This window comes from Protopterus annectens, chromosome 2.part1, assembly GCF_019279795.1.
Source record: "Protopterus annectens isolate FY-2018-M chromosome 2.part1, PAN1.0, whole genome shotgun sequence".
NCBI lineage: Eukaryota > Metazoa > Chordata > Ceratodontiformes > Protopteridae > Protopterus > Protopterus annectens.
The window spans coordinates 1,347,434,841-1,347,451,009 of NC_056729.1; the positions used below are offsets into that span (position 1 = coordinate 1,347,434,841).

The 16,169-nt window shown below is 38.3% G+C and overlaps 1 protein-coding gene across 1 annotated transcript in view; it reads left to right on the forward strand.

Annotated features, from left to right (window-relative positions):
• The window catches only part of ABLIM2 (actin binding LIM protein family member 2), a 2,642,076-nt gene that overhangs the window by 1,746,120 nt on the left and 879,787 nt on the right, over positions 1-16,169 (forward strand). Inside the window, exon 11 of the mRNA XM_044062807.1 lies at positions 15,459-15,491. Within this exon, the coding sequence (XP_043918742.1) occupies positions 15,459-15,491 (33 nt within the window). The remainder of the gene's footprint in view (positions 1-15,458; positions 15,492-16,169) is intronic.

The following is a 16,169-nucleotide window of genomic DNA, read 5'->3' on the forward strand; positions in this document are numbered from 1 at the left end:
AAAGACATTACATCCTTTGCTAGATGAATGTAATAGTGTTTTGAAGGACACTAAGTCATTCTTGGAGAGACTATATGTTAAAGTGTTGAACATTGCTGATGACTATATGTTTGTTACACTCAGCATTGAATCTCTGTTTACAGTAATTCCCAATGAATGGGGTGTAGAAAGCATTAGGGTGTTTCTTAATGATAGAAAATGTTTTACATATGATAAAGTGAAACTGATATGTTCATAGTTGGACATAGTTTTCATGTATGTATCTTTGAACAAGACATTTTTCTGCAGAAGGTTGGCATGGCTACGGGCACTGCCTATGCCAACAGCTATGCCAACTTAGCATTAGTACAATAGGAGACAACCAGCCTATTGCAAAATAATGTCTTTTCCAAGTATATAGCTTGGTATGTTCATTTTGTTGATGACATGTTTTTGCTGTGGCATGGCTCCTTAGACCAGCTTAAAGAATTTGTTGCCTTTATGCATGACACTACCAGTTTCCTTAAGTTTACTTATAAATACTCTTGCAATGAGATTGAGTTTTAGATGTGCAACTTAAGAAATAAGTACATTTATACTGGACCACAGTATATACACCCCAGTAACGGCTTCAAAATATTTTTAGATTTCTGTGCAGATTATAAGACCACCAACATTGTTTATTTTACTTTTTGTCAGACTTGCTATGCTTTCTACATAGGCAAGACTAATAGGTCTTTAAAGGAAATAATCCTTGAGCACTACAGAGATCTCAAGAACAAGAGAGAGAATAATGCTTTAGCCCAACACATTAACCAATATGGTTCTACACACATTTTTAAATTTTTTGTACTTCAGATTTTAGACGTAGGCATGAGGGATGGAGATTTAGTGAATCGACTTGAAGCAGCTGAAAAAAATGGATTCTGCTGTTTAATGTAGAACAACCCCCAGGCTTAAATGGGGTTTTTACACTTAAACCTTTTTTGAAAGCACGCCCCTTAAAATACTAATAGTCTATGTTTTATATTATTTGCTATATGGCTTGTGTATTTTTAGTTCTTGTATTTTAACAAGATTCGTTGAAACTAGTGTATGCTACAGCAAACAAAGTACAACAATTTCAGAAAAAAAAACAGTTCAAATAAGCAGTGATATGGTAAAAAATGCAGTTCAAAAGTGCAATATATAGTGAAAAATTCTATTTAAGATTTGCAGAGCTTTCTGGATGAAGCAGGAAAAAATGGAGTTTACTGTAGATGACTCCTTACCATGGTACAGGATATTCCTATACAACTTCTCTTCACTTCCTGTGAATTCCTGCCTCATTTTATTTAATAAGGAAACACCAAAAAATCATTTTCATATTGTGGTGAATAAGGCTATTTTTATTTTATTTTATTTTACATTTGTTGACCGGGCTAGTCTAACTGGATACATGTCCATTTTCAGTAGAGGCCTGGGGAGAAAATCTCCGAGATACGTACAAAATACAATATAGAAAGTTGCAAAAATCCAATTTAAAACAGCTGTAGATAATAAAATACTAATACAGTACTCATCTTGAGCGAGACACAAACAGTAAAGTGTAATGCACAAGAGGTGTTATAGTTTACATACATACATATATTTAAATTGCAATAACATGGTCATTTGGTTCTTAAAGGTTGTCTATAGAGTATTCATTAGTGTAAAGGCCAAAAGTTGGTCAGGGTTAGTACAGGGGCATAACCAATGCGTATTGAGAAATAGTTTTTGTTTCTGTTTAAAAAGTGTTAGTGAAGACAGAGATACTAGTTCAGGGGGCAGATGATTCCAGAGCTTTCCAACAGTATTAGAGAACAGAGAGTCTCCTGCCAAGTTGTTGGATCTGCAAATATTGATCAGCAGTTTGTTTGAGGAGCGTAGATTCTTAAGATTGTTGTAAGGGGTAATGAGGCTAGTAAGTACTGGTGTGTTGGTGGGTTGATAAAGGGTCTTATGGGCTATAGCAAGCTGGTGAAATTGAAGCTGGTTTAGAAACTCTAGCCATCCTAATTGCTTTAGATTAAGACAGTGGTGAGTTCTAAAAGGAGAGCCAATGGCAAATCTAACAATATTATTATAGGAAATTGCCAGTTTGTTGAGGTTGTTTTTAGAAAGATTAGTGTGTATATAGGTGAAGCATAGAGTAGACTGGAGATTAAGTGAGTTCTGGCTATACCGGTCCTGGCTACTGGTGTAAGAAAGGGTTTGATTCTATAGAGGGACCCCAGTTTTTTGTTGACTGATTTTATTGTGCTATTTATGAGTGTCGAAGTTAAGGTTGTTATCTATTGTGATTCCTAAGAGTTTAGTTGTTGGGTTGGGAGATATGAGAGTGCCATTATTAGATATGAGTGTGAAATTTATTGGGATGGAATTTTGGGTTGGAGAGAATAGTAAACGTTTAGTTTTTTGGGGTTTAGGAGGAGGCAGCAGTTTAAAAAACATTGTTCAACTGTATTGAATGCTTTTTGGGTAAGAGTCTGTAGTTCAGTTGGAGAAGTGGCTGAACAAATGATTGTAGAGTTGTCTGGGTACTGAATATAGGTAGCATGAGGAATTGCTGAGTGAAGGTCATTAATAAAGATTGAAAATAGGAGTGGGCCTAATATGGAGCCCTGAGGAACACCAAGGGCGATGGGAAGGGAATTAGATAGATTATTATTCCATAGCACAGCCTGTTGTCTATTGTCTAAGTAAGATTTGAACCAATTTATGGTTAGGGGTTCAAGTGAAAAGGATTTCAGATTATTTAGAAGGAGCTGGTGATTAACCATATCGAAAGCTTTAGATAAATCGATAAAGACTGCAGAGGAAAGCATATTATTGTTGCGGTTTTTGTTAATGCAGTCTGTGAAGGATAGCAGGGCAGTAGTAGTACTGTGGAAAGGTTTAAATCCATGTTGACAGTTGGCAAGTAAGTTATTTTGGAGTAGGTGGTTAAGTAGTTGCTTATTATTTTTGCTAGAGGAGATAGTACAGCTATAGTACAATAATTAGAAAAGTCATTGGAGTTCCCACCTTTATGTAATGGGATGATATGAGAAATTTTCCAGTTAGATGGGATAGATCCTTCATTTATGGTTCTGTTAACTAGAATGGAAATAGGATAGGCTATGACTTTAGCTCCTTTTTGCAGGTATTCTGCTGGAAGTTGGTCAGCTGAGGGGGTGGTAGGTTTTAGTTTTTGGAGAAGGGAGCAGATAAAGGAAGTAGAAACTGGGTGTAACTGAAATGATAGAGGTCAGCTTGTAATAGAAGTAGGCAGATTTGAGGTATTTGGAGATAGCTGGTTAGCAAGAGTTTGGATGGTGCCTGTGAAGAAAGAATTGAAGGCATTAGCAGTCTGTGTAGGGTTCTCAGGATTAGAGTCTTGTGGGTTAGGTGTGATAGATTGCCCTGGGTATAATAGTTTGTTGATGCTAGTCCAAAACTTTTGTGGTTTCTTTTGGTAGGTTTGCTGTAGTTGGAAGTAAAAGTTTTTTTTGTCTAAGAGGATGGCTTCTTTTGTATCATTTCTAAATTGTCTAAAGGTTTGGTGAGCTATAGTATTTTTAGTAGCATACCATTTTGCCCAGGATTTGTTTCTAAGAAGGATTTTTTTGCCTGGTAGCATTTGTGAGCCAAGGGGCAGGTTTAGGTTTGTTTCTAACAGAGCGAGTTGGGGCGTGGTGGTGAAGGATGGCCAAGAATGTGGAATTAAAGTATTCCACTGCTTCATTTAGTGGGAGGGATTTTAGTGTTGACCAATTACATTGCTTGAGTTCTGTCTGGAAAAGGTCAGGGTTAAATTGCTTTTTGGTGCGTATTGTCCTGAAGATGTTTGGGTAAGATAGGTTGGTTTTATGTCTGATAATAAAAGTTAGTGAGTGGTCACATAGGTCATCTGGTAGGGTTCCTGCTTTATATGTTTGATGAGGAGTATTAGTAAGAATCCAGTCTAAGGTACTTTCTTTGTTATTAGATTTATTAATTCTGGTAGGGGAGACAATAGTTTGAGAGAAGCCATATAGGTTAATATGGGTGGTAGGGTGAACATTACTACAGGACTTCCAGTCGATACTAAAGTCACCTAGGACTATAGTTTCTTGTGTGAGATTAATAGAAAGCCATTTAAGGATATTTTCAAGTGTATTAATGTTATTTCCTGGAGGTAGGTAGATAAAGATAATATATATGGATTTACATGAGTTGACCCAGAATTTAGAAATGAGTATTTCAGCATTGTTGTCTGAAGGTGGTCTAAGGTTTGCAGTGCTAACTTGTATTTCTGCTTTATATAGGATTGCTACCCCTTCTCCCTTTTTGGCTGTGCGGCCTAGTCTAAGGATATTGTAACCAGGTGGAGTGACTTCATTGTCTTTTACTGTAGGTTTTAGCCATGTTTCAGATAAACATAGGATGTCAAATAGGTGGATATCTAGGAGGGTGTGGAGGTGTGCAATTTTATTGTTGATGCTGTTTATATTGAGATGTGCTATAGAGAGTGAATTAGAAGGTTTGGTAGGGGCTTGGGTACTAGTGTTGTTAGGGTTGCACTTTTCATTGGCAAGGGTGTTGTTTGGGCCGGGGTTAGGATGAATGTCCCAGTATAGTAAAGAGTGGAGGTATATTCTATTTATGGGATAGTGAGGCTTACAATAATAGTCAAGTAATTTTCTAATATTTAGATTGGTATACTTAATGTGTGCTAGTCTATGATATTTGGCTTGTAGGTAGCAGGGTTCGGATGTGATGTTTATGAAATTTTGAGAGATAGCTAGTGTTGGCGATGAAGTGTGTTTGTAGGGGAAGTGAAGAATGGGGTATAATGGTTGTTCGTAGGAGGTTAGCAGATAGGTAATAGTTAGAGGAGAAAAGAGTGAGACCAAGAGTAATAGTTGTACTTGGCAAGAAATGGGTGAATGGGTGATATAGTCATTATGTTGGATTGAAAAGAAGAAGGAGAATGGGAGATAAGGTAGTGTGAACTGGTTATGAGATATATCAGCAGGTAAGGTGATTTGACAAGGAGGGGTGGGAGGTAAGATAATTAGAGGTGTGGTGTTGTGACAAGGAGGTTTGGGAGTGCTAATAGTGTGATGAGCTAGATTGGAGCAGTTGTGATGAAGGTGTGGTTTTAGAGGAATAAATGTAGGAGTAGAGGGGGTGGGTGGAATTTGGGGGCAGGGTAGGGGAGCGGAGTGAGCCCACAGGGCGAACAGAGTGGATAGAATCAAGAACCAGTGAGAGAAGACTGTTGAGGATGGCAATCAGTGAAGTGGGAAAGTCTGCAGATAAGTTTGAAAGTAAGAGATATTGAAAAATGTTAAGAGGCTAGCAAGGATAGACTGGGGATGTTAGAGGAGTAATATGAGATTAGGTATTCTGGGACAGTAATGAAAGAGTGTTATTTGTTGTTGTGGAACTGGAGCCAGGTATTCCTCGTCAAGTCAAGAGACATATGGCCCATTTGTTCCTTGAATAACCATCAGCTCTGTTGCCTTGTGGTAGGGAGCAGGCTAATTTGCACATTCTGGAGGCTGGCTTAGCCTCACCCTGTCAAAGCATAACCTCCTCTTTGGCTCCTTTAACCCTGAAATTGCTAACTCCTGGAGGAAAACATGCCTCCTTATGCTTGCTTTTCTTCTGTTAGCTAGTGCGAATGCACTGTGTTAATGTGAGCTTATCTGGCTCAGAACTCCACTAGGTGAACACCGAGTGCCCCTGCTAGGTGCCACCCATGTGGTGAGCTATGGGTGAACCAGGAGTGGCTGCTCACTCCTATACACCACAGTTATCACCTGCAGGCAGCTGAGCCACTAATATAAAGCCCATGCATCTTCAAAACTCCTCCTTAACTCTTAGGTACACTGCTGTTACACTCCAGAATAAGTTTAAAAAGTAAATAATTAAATAAACTAGCATTTCTACTAACTAGAGCCATGTATTGCTGTATTACACTCTATAGTTTCTGTAAAATAATCTTACTCCTTGCTGTATAAAACTAAAACTGTGAACTATTACTAGACTCAGACTTTCATTTCCATATGTGTCCCACTTCTCTTTTATATATTCTTTAAACCTACCAGATAGCACTACTAAAATAACAAGTGATATAGATAAAATTCTGTTGAACCACCTCAGCACTGAAACTGTAGCATTGACTGAATACTGATGTACTCTTCCAAGTATGTACTAAGCGTATTCATAAGCTCTTTTGTATTACTATGTCTTCCTATTAAGTACTAATGTAGAATGTCTTATAGTTTATAGGTTCATTGCTATATACTAGCTGTATAGTTATATACTAGGCAAATGACCAACAGGGCCTTTATAAATGTAGCTGTGCAATCCACTCTGTATGTATCATGGGCATTTATTAGGAGGGTGTATGTTAGTTAGGAAGTTTGTAGAGGTTATGTGGTGGAGGGATATGTTAGTTTGGGCATTACTGTCTGCCTATATCTGTCAGAGACATGGGGGTCAGACCCAGAGTGGATTTCCAATTTCCCATCCAATGGTCAAGGTTATACCTAAATAGGGTTAAGAATGGACTCTGCTTCATATAGATGAGGAGCCTGTTCCAGAGCATGGGGATCTTCTGAGACACATATTTTTTCCTGCCAACATATCTTATTTATGCCAAAAGCAAAATGTAAATCTTTGGGTCTGGTGGTTGTGATTTTGCTCATTTTGTGGATGTGTAAAAGGTCCATCAGAGCTGGATCCGAGAATGCATTCTATGCCAGGCATAGATTGCCTCTCAGTAACATGTAGAAGACAAAAGTATAGAGAAAGGCTTTAAGGCAATCCATATAGAACAGTGTGCTTATACCCTGGATTCTCATGGTAGGGAACTTTTGTAGGTATTCCAGCTGTTGCACATGTCTGGTCAGGTCCATGTCAAAGAGGGTACTATACTCGATGGGTCTGGGAAGGGCAGAATAAAGTGGCACAATGCGTTCCTTGGATCTGGATGCCATGCTCTTATTTATAGTTGGGTGACAAAGCCTGTTTTTAGGCTGTAGTTGAAAACTGGTCCCAATAGGTCATGTTTTCAGCTATTTAGGAGGCATCCTGGGAAATTCTTGGGTCCCATTGAGGCTGGGTTTTTGGCCATAGTGAGTGCTTCAGGACCTGTTCCCTGTTAATAGTTGGGGAGGGGTTATGTTAGTAGGTATTTCATGGAGGGAGGTGGAGGGGCTGGTAAGGGTGAAGTCTGAGCTGAATTTGTCAGCCAGCAAATTTCCTAAGTCCTTCTGCTCATTGAAGGTGGCATCACTGACTAGCAGTTCAGTGCACTCGTGTGCTGAATTTGAGGTTTCAGACATAGCTGTAGAATGCCTTGTGGTTGTCTTTGACCTGTAAGGCTATCTTGACCTTATAATTGGCCTGGTTGGACTTAATTAGTTCTCCTTGTTTCCTGTTTAGTTTAATTAGAGAGCTCCTATATTAGGAAGTTGCTTTTCTTGATTTTATTCATGACTTTTTTCTTTTTTAATATACCCTATCAGGATTACGATTCCACCAGTGTGGTTTGTTTTTAGAGTTGTTTAGGTCTTACTTCTAGTATGTACAGCAGCCTCTATACAGCCATTTACAAGTTTGTACAGAGTCTGTTTAAACAATTCCACTTATGTTTTTCTGAACTTGGGGTTGGAAGAGGCACTGAATTTTGATGAACTATCACTTAATAGTATGTAGTTTGCTTTGGAATAGTTCCTAACTGTTAAGTGGTTTGCTGGGATTACTAAATTGATTTTATTTTGAGGAAGATCTAATCTCACCAGTGAGGATGTGACATGGGGGGCTGCAGTGCTCCCCCATATTGGTGAGTATCAGGTCAACTATAATTAAACTGCAGACCAAGGATATTTGTGTAAATGTTCTTCTTTTGCTTTTCCTGGTTAGGGGTCGCCACAGCAGAACTCTGGTCCGCTAATGATTGGCAGTAGATTTTTATGGTGCCGAGGTGCAAGCTTGATGCCCAACCTTCAACGAAGGCATGGCCATTCTCGCATGTCTTTCAAATGCCACTCAACCATAGGGAGGACATGCAGACTCCACACAGAAGGCACTCCAGCCAAAATCGAACGGGAGAACCTCTTGCTGTGAGGCGACAGTGCTACCGCTGCACCACCGTGGCTGTCAAGGATATTTGTGTAAATAATGTCCAGGAATTGTAGTGCTTGCGAGTATGAAGCAGTGCATTTTTCCCAGTCCATAGAGGGTCAGTTAAAGTCTCCCATGAATAGGGTATTTGTTTTAATGGTGAGTGTCTCCAGTAGGTCTAGGTGCAAGCTATGGTGCTCAAGGGACAATGAGGGTGACCTGTAGTTTGTAGGATATGGTATGGCACTTTGTCTGTGGTGATTTGCACATGGATGAATTCCAGGGCATTGTCATGTTTAAACAAAGTTCAGTTATACTTGTTACTAACACAGATTGAGACTCCGCCACATTCTGTCCTTGTCTGTACAGCTGATGGTCTAAATGTGAGGAAAGCATTGAAGCCTTGCACTGCTGGAGTACTTTCTGCAGATTTAAATCATGTCTTGTTAAAGGCACAGATGTCTATATTTGCCAAATTGAGAAAAGCTTGTAGGCTGTAGAGTTTCTTATTTAGATGACTAACATTGGGCAGTAAAACCTTTAGGTTTCTTTGGGTTTTATTTGCTGTGCTGATAAGTTTTCTCAGTTTTGCATTGAGTATAAAAGGCTCTAAGGGGGTGTTTAGAGTTTTAGCCAATGTTTGGAAACTTAGGGCAGACAGGTGCAGATCATTCTTTGCAAAGCAGCGTTGTCTGTTAACTGTGTCCTTCCATGCTAACAAATATTGAATTCCCTTAGAAAGACACAAGAAACTGAGATTATTATTGGTCAATTAATTTTTGTTTATACTGTGGCATCATCTTTGCTGAAGGTAGAATGCTGCTCAGTGCAAGGCACATACCTGCCTGAGACTCATATTCAGATAGATCAACAATGTCTCTCATTTGGGGAAGTTCATCCAAAGTTGTTAACTCCCACATGGATTATGATAGAAGCATCCTAATACCTGTGATGTAGTGACTTGAGTGCATGAGTAACTTGGTGGATTTTGGCTCTAAACAACTAACCGTTATCTTCTCCTTGTTCAGTCTGGTAAGTGGGGCATCTGTGTATCATACAGTGGAGTCCCCTTTGACAAGAGTCCTGGGTAATGTGTTGCCGTGCCATAAGGGATTTGCTCTTGGAGCTCCAACAACCTTGTTTGTATGCAAGAGTTTTGCCTCCAGTAAAATTGTGTATGTGCATCTCTTGCATACTGTGTTTGTTTTTGTAAGGATTAAATGGTTGTCTGTGAACATGAGACAAATGCTACATTGTATCAGGATGCCAGTATCTACCAAGCTGACAGACAGAGACGTTTGGAAATTACATATCCATGTTGTTAGGGCTGTATTACAATGAGATCTGCTTGGGTGGTCTCTGAAGTTTGACACTACACTAGGTATGATTGTGTTAAGATTTGATAGTAGTGCTGTTTAATGTGCAAACTAGCTGCTCTAAGCTTGTCATCTCACAATGACTTTGTTAGCCAAACTAACTTACTGGTTTCACTTCTAAGGGAAGTTTTTTAGATAAAATCTACTTTCTGGGTGTTTTGTTTGTATCTGTAGAGGACACTGCTAACCTCTTGATGTAATAACACCAGGAAAGACTGCTAGCATGTGTTATGCTGCAACAAACTTAAACTACTTTAACAAGGCAATTTAATGTATTAGAGACCTTTAGAATGCTTTAAATGCAAAATCAACAAATAATGCAAAACTAAAATAGTACTGCTCTAAACAGTTAAATGCAGAACAATAAAATAAGTCTCTTATCTGCCAAGAATGGAGCAGTATTAACTCATGACCCCTCAGAGTGTGGCTAGGGTGCCAAGTAGATTGCAGCACTGGGAAAATAAGCAGGAGACGATTTGTAGTACAGGAGGTTTACTCAAGTGCAGTACTGGTTTGCTGGGTGGGCACTTAGTATTTTGCATATATGGAAAACATGAGCTGGGAAAGTACTTAAACTGGTTACACAACAGACAATAGCAATGAAAAAGGGGAGAGAGGGACTTTGGAAGACATATCACCATAAGGGCCCGAAGTCAGACACGTAGTCTTTTAAACCGCAAAAAAGGGTGGGAGGATTGGGAAAAAGATTCAAATTAGATCTTGTGGTTAGAATTTCAGAAACTTTTAGCTTAATGCCTTAGTGGGGCAGATTCAAAGAGCAGAGGAAAAAGCAGTAGCAAGGTAAACAGATATTGTAATGCAACTTTAATCAGTTATATACAGTTATAAAAATAATACTGCCACTACTGCAAACCCACCACAGACTAAGGTACCTTATTACTGGCATACAACTTTAAGTAGGTATGTACAACTATAAGAAGAATCCAGGAGCATAATTCACAATACTGCCACTACTGAAAACTTACCATGGACTAAGGCACCATACCATGCAGAAATTTACCAGTAACTGTAATAAATGACTAAACCAGACTCAAATCCAGCGGCAGATAACAGTCCTGCCACAACTTTCAAAGAAGCTACAAGATGGTCCAGACTGGGTTCAAAATACAAAAAAAAAGCTACTATTTTCATGCAATTCTACTTTTGAAAATAGAAGTGCAGCATAATGTATAAACAAAGCTAACATTTTGCAGTAATACACAATGTTCACACAGCTACAAATGAAGCTACAAGTTCAAGGTCCCAGAATAAACTAAAAAATGCTAACAGATAAATGGACAGAAAGCAGAGAAGTACAAGAAAGTATCACTACATGTGTCACTCTAACTGCAACTTAAAATATTTAAGGAGAATTTAAATGAAAAGCATTTTTGTCTTCCCCTTTGATGAAAATGTTGCTTCCCATGCCCAGGACCTTGCCCCATTGCTCTTCAATCAATACCAGCTGGGTGTTCCTGGACAAGGCAAGAGACCTAGAGCTCAATTTTACTGGGTGTTGAAGGTCTTTACACATGGACAGAAAAGCAGATGCTTCTTTTAAGTGCAGAAGAGTAATAGGATGAAAGAACATCTTGTCTGACTCACAGCAGTTCACACAATAAAGAATTTCAGGGACAAATGCTAACTGGGCTTGCTCTATGTGAGATAACAGGAGCTATACATTTTCACTTAAGAAAGTGGAGGAATTCATTGTAAGTACTATATGTCTGCTGTGTGGCTAAATATGGTTGATACTATGTTGCTAGTTTCCTGAAAGTCTTTAAAAAAGCTTTATTTGAAACAAAGTCAGGTGCTGGGTAAAATAATTGAAGAATGACACTTTAAGGTCAGATTGGAGAAGTTGCTATGGTTTTGCCAGTTATCACAAACCCTTTTCCCAATCATCACTCTATTTATGGCAAGAGGATACCTCAGAAACAGAAGGTGCAGATCATTTTGTGTCACAAATAAAGAACAGATGTAATCCATATTTAAATAGGACAAAACATGTCCAAGTTTCTAGACAAGTGACTAAATGATTAAATACAGCTTGTAGAGTTCTTTTTCAGCAGATAAACAATTACAAATAATGAATGGTAATAGAAATGTTTTAGCACTGTGGGTAAAAGTCCCAAGTTTATTTATAAACAGTATTTAATGTAAAAAATATTTTAGAAAACAAGCTTGCACTAAGGAATATGGATGCATGTGTATGAAACAAGACGACAAGGCTATCCTAGAAGAAATATGAAGTACATGAATGAAGATAAAGTCGGGGAAGCAGCAGACTCAGATAAGTCATGGCAGATTTTATCAAGATGTTAGGAGCATTTGGAGAGAAATTTATCCTAAGGGTAATCATTACAGTATAGAGAGACATATCCTAGATGAGTGGAAAATAAGCATTCTATTCCAGTTTACAAGAACAAAGAAATATTAATAACTGCTGGCAGTAGAGCTAACAAAGTCCTATCACACTGCTTAAAAGCTGGAAAGGGTGAATGATAAATGAATGTACAGAGTAGTAGAAAGTAAATACACAGAGTAGTAAAAAGTAAGATGATAGATGAGCAGTTCAGATTCGGATCAGGAGAATAGGATGTACTACAACACATCCACTGTTTGCAGTAAAAGAAATAATTAAGAAGAAGCTGGGGTTGAGGAAGGAGTCCAATCAGGCATTCTTAAATTTGGAGAAAGAGTATAACAGAGTCCCAAGAAAGCTGATTTGGGCAGAGCTGTGATGGATCAAAGTCCCAGGAATGTGATAGAATTAGTGCATGTTATGTACAGTGACCAGGTGATACAAGCAGGAACAGTTCAGACTCTCAGATGGGTTCCCAGTAAGATGGTTGTGCATCAATGCTCACCTCTAAGCCCATCTGTTTTCATAGCTGATGTACTATGAGCAGATCAGAGGACAGCTCAACAAAACTATATAGAAATGATGTGCCACTACAAGCAGACTCCAAACAAGAATGTAGCCAAATGATAGGGTTTGGAATGCAAAATGAAAGACACATTGGATGAAACTAAGTGCAGAGAAGGCAGTGGTCATGGCAGCAAATGGGCAGATCATAAGATGATTAAAACTGAGAAAGGAAAACAGTGGAACACATTAACATCTTCAAGTATCTGGAGAGGTTTTTTTTATAAGAGAAGTGTGAATAAGGACAGTAATTCTGGAATCAGAAGTGCTGCAGCTATCTGGCACAAAGTATCAGGAGTATCATGTGATGGAAGAATGCTAAAGAAATTGAAAAGTGAGGTGTACAACACAGTGGTCTGACCAGTTCTTCTATGTGGCACAGAAAACTGAGTAGTGAAGGTAGAACAGGGGAGCTTGAGGTAATACAGTGCAGCACCTGAGGTGGGTAGTATGGCTTACACTGTAGCACAAACAAAGAAGCAAAGACATGAGAGCAGAAGTCAAAGTGTCCCCAACTACAGAGAAATTCAAGGAGAACAGATTATGGTGGTTCAGTCACATGTGCAGGAAAGTAGATGATGAGTTGGTGGAGCAAATTTGGGAGAGACAGTGGGAAGGCAAGAGGAGACAAGAACATCCAGCCAAGAGACATATGGATGGTGTGAGAAAAGACCCAAGGCAGACAAGCATGACTGACAAAGAAGGTATAAGAGTGGATCTAAATCAAGCAATGTGGCAAAAGTTGACACAACACCCTGTCTCAAAAAAAAAAGGGAAAAGCATATATAAGGGAGGTTTTGAAGGTTTTTTTGTCTGAATAAGCACTTTTGTGTATTTATTTATTTTACCGGATGGTCCACTGAGCCTAGGTGAGCCCATTTTCAGTGGAGGTCTGGGAAGAAAAGCTCCAACATAATATGACAGTACATAAAAGAAAATAACATGCATTATAGAGTGCCATACAGTTACAATAGAGTAAAACATTGAAGATGACACTAATACAGAGTTTATACAGCCACACTACATTAGGAATAATGTAATCCCAATGGTTCAATGTTATATACATATTTACACAATTCTACCTTGTGCCGTATTACTACCATTAATGGTAGAATTAGATGATTGTGAAACAGCTTTGAAAGATTAATTGTTATTGGTTTGTGGGTGTTATTAGCAAAGGTTTAACAGTTAGAGATTCAACTCGTGCAGTTGTGCTAAGATAATGTGAGAGAGATACGAGTATTGAGATTGAATAGGGAGAGGTTTAAAGTGAGGAGGCAGATATTTAAGGATATTTTGTTTTGGCACATGAACGGTGCCAGAATGAAGAAAGATGTTTTCTTAGGAATGACTTAAAGAGAACAGGATTACTTATGGTTCTGATAGAAGGTGGGAGAGCATTCCAGAGTTTAGAGACTGTGACAGAGTACAGCATTTGACCAGCTGATAGATTTGGTTTGTCATCTTTTAACAATGATGTGTTTTCAGATCTAAGATGTCTGTTGGGATGATAGGTGGACAGTAAAGAAGAGAGAGAGGGGCACATAGATGGTTTGTATGTAAATGTATGTGCAGTAGTTAGCTGAAGGTGGTTGTGAGGTGTTGTGGCAGTTCAAGCCAGTTTAGTTGGTGTAAGCATAGGCAGATATGGGATGAATATTTTGAGTTAGTTACAAAATTTGGATCTTATTGTAGCATGAGTCAAGCTTGGTTTTCAGAGAGGATTGTATGATGGTGAGGATGGGGGCACTTTCATGTCAAAGCTCTTATTTTTTGTAATAAATACACAATAAAGGAGTGTGCTTAATGGTTTTGCCTCAGGTATCCCCAAAAAACAAAAATCCTAATAGTAACACCTAATTGTCTGAATAGTGATAATGTTAGAGGAAGGCGTAATGTTTAGGGTTGAGGTCAGGAGTGAGGTAAAGTCAGCATATGAGTAAGGAAGGGAAGGATGACGTTTTCCCCCAGCACCTAGCCTACTGGTGTGCTGACTCTGACCCTAACCTTGCCTCTGCCCCAACCCCAATTGTATGCATTTCCTTACAGAAACTCCATTCATTAACAGTACTACTACACTAGGCCCTCTGGCACACTTCCCATACATAATATATGTCCGCAAAACATAAGCTGTCCTCTTAACCCTTACTCTAACCTTAACCCATAAACAGTGCTACATACACATGCACAAACATGCACGCCCACATTATTGTAGGTAAAAATAGGATTAAACTAGCCATTTGCACCAGTGAATTTTGCTAACAGGTGAAGGCTGAATGCAATAGATGCATTTGGCTTTGTCAAGGTGTGCATGATCTTTAAAGCATATAATACAAAATGATGCATATTGCATCTTGCTTACTTGTAGAAAATGTAGAAAGAAAAAGCAGAAAGTGAGTAAATATTTTTCTCTGTATGTGTGAAAGGCACTGTGCATAGAGTGTGTTCCTCTCAGTTGCCCTGCCAGTGATAGTATTGTAAACTGTGCACTTTCATAGAAGCACAGTAGAACCCTTCCTGCTTCAGTAGTGCAAGAGCTATGTAATGCCATTTCTGAAAACAACATTAGGATGCAGTATAGCTGTCTCTGAATTGTATTAGTTCTCTTATCCATGCTATGCAGCTTATTCACAAATGTGTTGCACACCATATGCCTGCTTGGTGCATAGAAATATACTGCTTATGTAGTACTACTATGCAATCATCTCTGAAGTGGGAGAAAAGCTTCTCCCCTTTATTTCTCAGTGCACTGTCTCTGCTCATTGCTGAGCATGCCTTTGAAGGTCCTGACATACTTAGTTTTTGTGGTAATGATAATGTGATAATTCTTTGTCATGCCTTACAAATTCTCAAATGCAAAGTCAATATAGGATTTATCTTATATTATTGCTCATAGTTGCACACTAATTTCAGTTTACTATTTCACTGCTTTCTTTTAATGTTTTCAAATGTTCAAATGTCATGAAGCTGTAACAATGACAGCAATATTTTGTGGAGTAATTTGCAAACATTTCTTTTTTGCTTATTTCTGTTCTTTTTTCTTTTATTATTTACAGTCACCTCAGTTGCTTTCACCTACACCTACTGAGGTAAATTCTTCTTTGTTGCTTAATTATTGTTTCTGATTTTCTGTTCTTGCTGTTAATAGTTTTGTTGCCATTGAATTTAACTTACTGTGCTCTCATTTCACTGCTTGTAGATGTACACTTTTATTCCTTTTGAATAATGCACCTTTGAAATACTTTGATAAACATAGTATTGAAGAGTGTATCAGAAGCAGTATAATGCTGGAGAACTGTTAAAATATTAACACAAAGCATGTTTGAGTGTTTCTAACAGTTGAGTGCTATAGTTCTATAGCCTTTAAAATAGATACAGACGTCTTTTTTGAAAGTTCTGTTGTCCTGCTGTGTCACTGTTGCGATGCCACAGTGATTATTCAATAGCATTTATGAAGCCATATGACATAGTAGTAGCACACTAAAAAGCCAAGAGAAAAGTAATTGATTTTCAGGGGATGTCTGTATGTAATTACAAAAGTGATATTTTGTCTCCATATCACATAGCTTGCAAAGGTTTGCTATTGAGGTACATGACAGAAAGTTGAATGATCATGCATGCAAGGTATGACAGTAGCTTATGATACTAGACAGCAAAAAATGTAGTGTCATTGTCATTATATGGATCATATAATTGCTATGAACAACAGAAATTTAAATAAAAAAGAAACCAAGGAACACTGATAGCATGTGCATTTGCTAAATAAT